Source organism: Dipodomys ordii, unplaced genomic scaffold (genome assembly GCF_000151885.1).
Source record: "Dipodomys ordii isolate 6190 unplaced genomic scaffold, Dord_2.0 Scaffold36, whole genome shotgun sequence".
Taxonomy (NCBI): domain Eukaryota; kingdom Metazoa; phylum Chordata; class Mammalia; order Rodentia; family Heteromyidae; genus Dipodomys; species Dipodomys ordii.
In genome coordinates this window covers 384,618-387,352 of record NW_012267252.1, presented here as the reverse complement: position 1 = coordinate 387,352, position 2,735 = coordinate 384,618, and the positions used below count along the sequence as shown (strand labels likewise).

The window sequence follows — 2,735 nt, the reverse complement described above, 5'->3', positions numbered from 1 at the left end:
GGGACGTGAGACAGAGCCAGCTGAGTTCTGATGCACGTCCATATTCTTGCAGGTCCTACTGTTGAACAGCAGGGAGAAATGGCCCGATCTGGAGGGAGGATGTTGGCCACATTGGAACCTGAGCAGGTAAAAAATTTGACCTAGGGTTTTGTTTTCAAAGCAAGTCATGCTTATGACTTAGTACAGCAGTCAAGCCTGCTGACCCTACCTTACTATAGTATCCAAAGTTATCTGAATTACAGATCTCATTCAGGTTTGCTCTGCCTTTTTTCTTTTTCTTAATCTTACTTTCCCGTAGGTAGATTTTTTTTTTCATAACCTGAGTGTTTTGATCAAAGGCATCATGAATATGATGAAACCAAGAAAGCTACCTATTATTCCTGCCATGTAGCAGGCATGGAAGTGTAGGAAAAGTAACTCTCCCCATCCATTGTCTCCCCTGCCTCACCTGTGAAATGGGAGCCTGAGAGCCATAGTTGATGCCCTGCCTAATTGACAACAGATTATCATGAATTAGACTCTAAGCAGCAGATGCAGTGAGGCTTGGCATGGTACGAAAGGCACAGGAAACTCCTGCTTTCTAAGCTGGCATAGGTAAGGATGGGCTTGAGAGTGGTGGAGATGTAAGATGGGCCTGAGAAGGGATAAGAATTTAAATTTTACTGTAAATTGAGAAAGAAAGCAAAGTAGGAGCCTAGCTTTAATCCTTCAGTAATTACCATGTCCTTTGCTACATTTCCCAGTCTGGGAGGGAGAAAGACCTAGAGTCTCTTCAGGCATCTCTCCAGGCTTGGTTTTAGTTTAGTTTTTTTTTCTCCCCTCTTTGATCAACTTCATCAAGTAGTTGACATCAAGTAGTTGTCAATCCTAAATTTGTGAAGATGTGTATATGACACTCATTCCCAGCTCTTCCCTCTATCTTATGGATAAATTGTATAATCTGTCTTGCTCTTACTGCTGGGCCATGGTTTACTAGTTACACTGATTGGGAAGGGTAAAAGATTAAAGGATCAGAAAGAAGAAACCGGGCTATTGGTAAACAAGGGGGAACAGTGGTGGGATATGAACTCCAGGAGGTAAGAGGAGTTTACAGTGGTGACTTTGGCTTTTGGGGCAAGGCCTGGCACTTTTGGGCCTTCTGGTGTGCAATCTTAGTGGATTAATATAGCTGATTGGTTCTTTTTCAATGGTTTGCCTTTCTTCTAGAGAGCAGAAATCATCCATCATCTGGCAGACCTGTTAACAGATCAGCGAGATGAGATCCTGTTAGCCAATAAAAAGGACTTGGAGGAGGCACAAGGTAAAGAGTCCCTTGTGGAGAGTTTCTGTTTTATTTATCTTTGTTGTTGTTCTTCATTTTACCAGTAATTTACCTAAAGGCAAGCTTGTTACAGAAGAAATTACGTTACACATCATCAGTACCCACGGTGCATGGTGAATACTAGGTAACCTTTTTCGAGCTCCTCCTGTGCTAATATCCTTCCTGAATACTTTAGTAAACCCATGCTCTCCCCAACCCCCCCCCCCCCCGGTGAGCAGGGGCTGTGGTAGCAGGTTCAGGACCAGGAAAGGAAATAGTTTCATTGCTTTAGCATTTCAGCTAACCTGCTAGCAGTTCTTGAGGCTGTTCTATTAATAGGCCTCATGTAAAGGGCTTTACCAACAGGATTGCATTTCTATATCACAACACAGCATGTCAGAGGGAGCTACTGTTTATTATTCCTGTTTTACAAAGGGGCAGCTGAAACTGATATGTTGCCTCTTGCCCCACACCATATGGTCAGAGATGGACCTGAGATTCGAGCATAGATACACATTAAAGGGCTTATAAGTATAGTTTGTGCAGCCTATGATGAGTGGTGGGTTCATTTTAGTTCATGAAGTCTAGTTTGAAGTCTTCACAGAGTGAGCACTAGGTGTTCTGGTAGAGTAGGGAGTGGGCAGATGGATGAACTTGGACCACAGAGGACTTAGAGCCTTCTTTGATTCTTCTTCTGTCTTTTCCACATTCAAGTAATAGAGCTAATTTTCACTGTGCCTTGAATACATACGCCTCCTTAGCCTAAATGTAAGGCTCATCAGCTATTCTTTGCCAGTCCTAGGGCTTGAACTCAGGGCCTGGACACTGTCTTTGAGCTTTTTTGCTCAAGACTAATGCTCTACCACTTGAGCCACAGCTCCACTTCTAGCTGTTTGGTGGTTAATTGGAGGTAAGAGTCTCACAGACTTTCCTGCCTGGGCTGGCTTTGAACTCTGATCCTTAGAACTCAGCCTCCTGAGTGGGATTATAGGCATGAGCCACCAGTGATTTATTGTGTGTGTGTGTGTGTATGTGTGTGTGCGTGCGTGCATGCGTGTGTGCATGCGTGCATGTGTGCGCACACGCGCACTAGTTCTGGGGCTTGAATTCAGGGTCACAGTACTGTCCCTGAGTTTTTGTGCTCAAGACTAGAGTTCTATAGCACTCCACTTCCAGCTTTTTGGGTTATTGGAGATAGTCTCACAGACTTTTCTGCCTGGGCTGACTTTAAACCACAGTTCTCAGATCTCAGCCTCCTGTGTAGCTACGAATACAGGCAAGAGCTGCCAGCACCTGGCTGACTATATATCTATATATGTACACACACACACACATATGTATGTATATATATTAAACTCAGGGACTTGTGCTTGCTAGGCAAGTATTCTACCACTTGAGGCACAACTCCCAGTCCTGTTTCCATTCTTTTTTTTTT

At 43.8% G+C, this 2,735-nt stretch overlaps 1 protein-coding gene across 1 annotated transcript in view; it reads left to right on the top strand.

Moving 5' to 3' along the window:
• Aldh18a1 (aldehyde dehydrogenase 18 family, member A1) overlaps positions 1 to 2,735 on the top strand; it is a 66,341-nt gene that overhangs the window by 44,231 nt on the left and 19,375 nt on the right. The window contains exons 12-14 of the mRNA XM_013017570.1: positions 53 to 126; positions 1,207 to 1,300; positions 1,667 to 1,779. Of these exons, the coding sequence (XP_012873024.1) occupies positions 53 to 126; positions 1,207 to 1,300; positions 1,667 to 1,779 (281 nt within the window). The remainder of the gene's footprint in view (positions 1 to 52; positions 127 to 1,206; positions 1,301 to 1,666; positions 1,780 to 2,735) is intronic.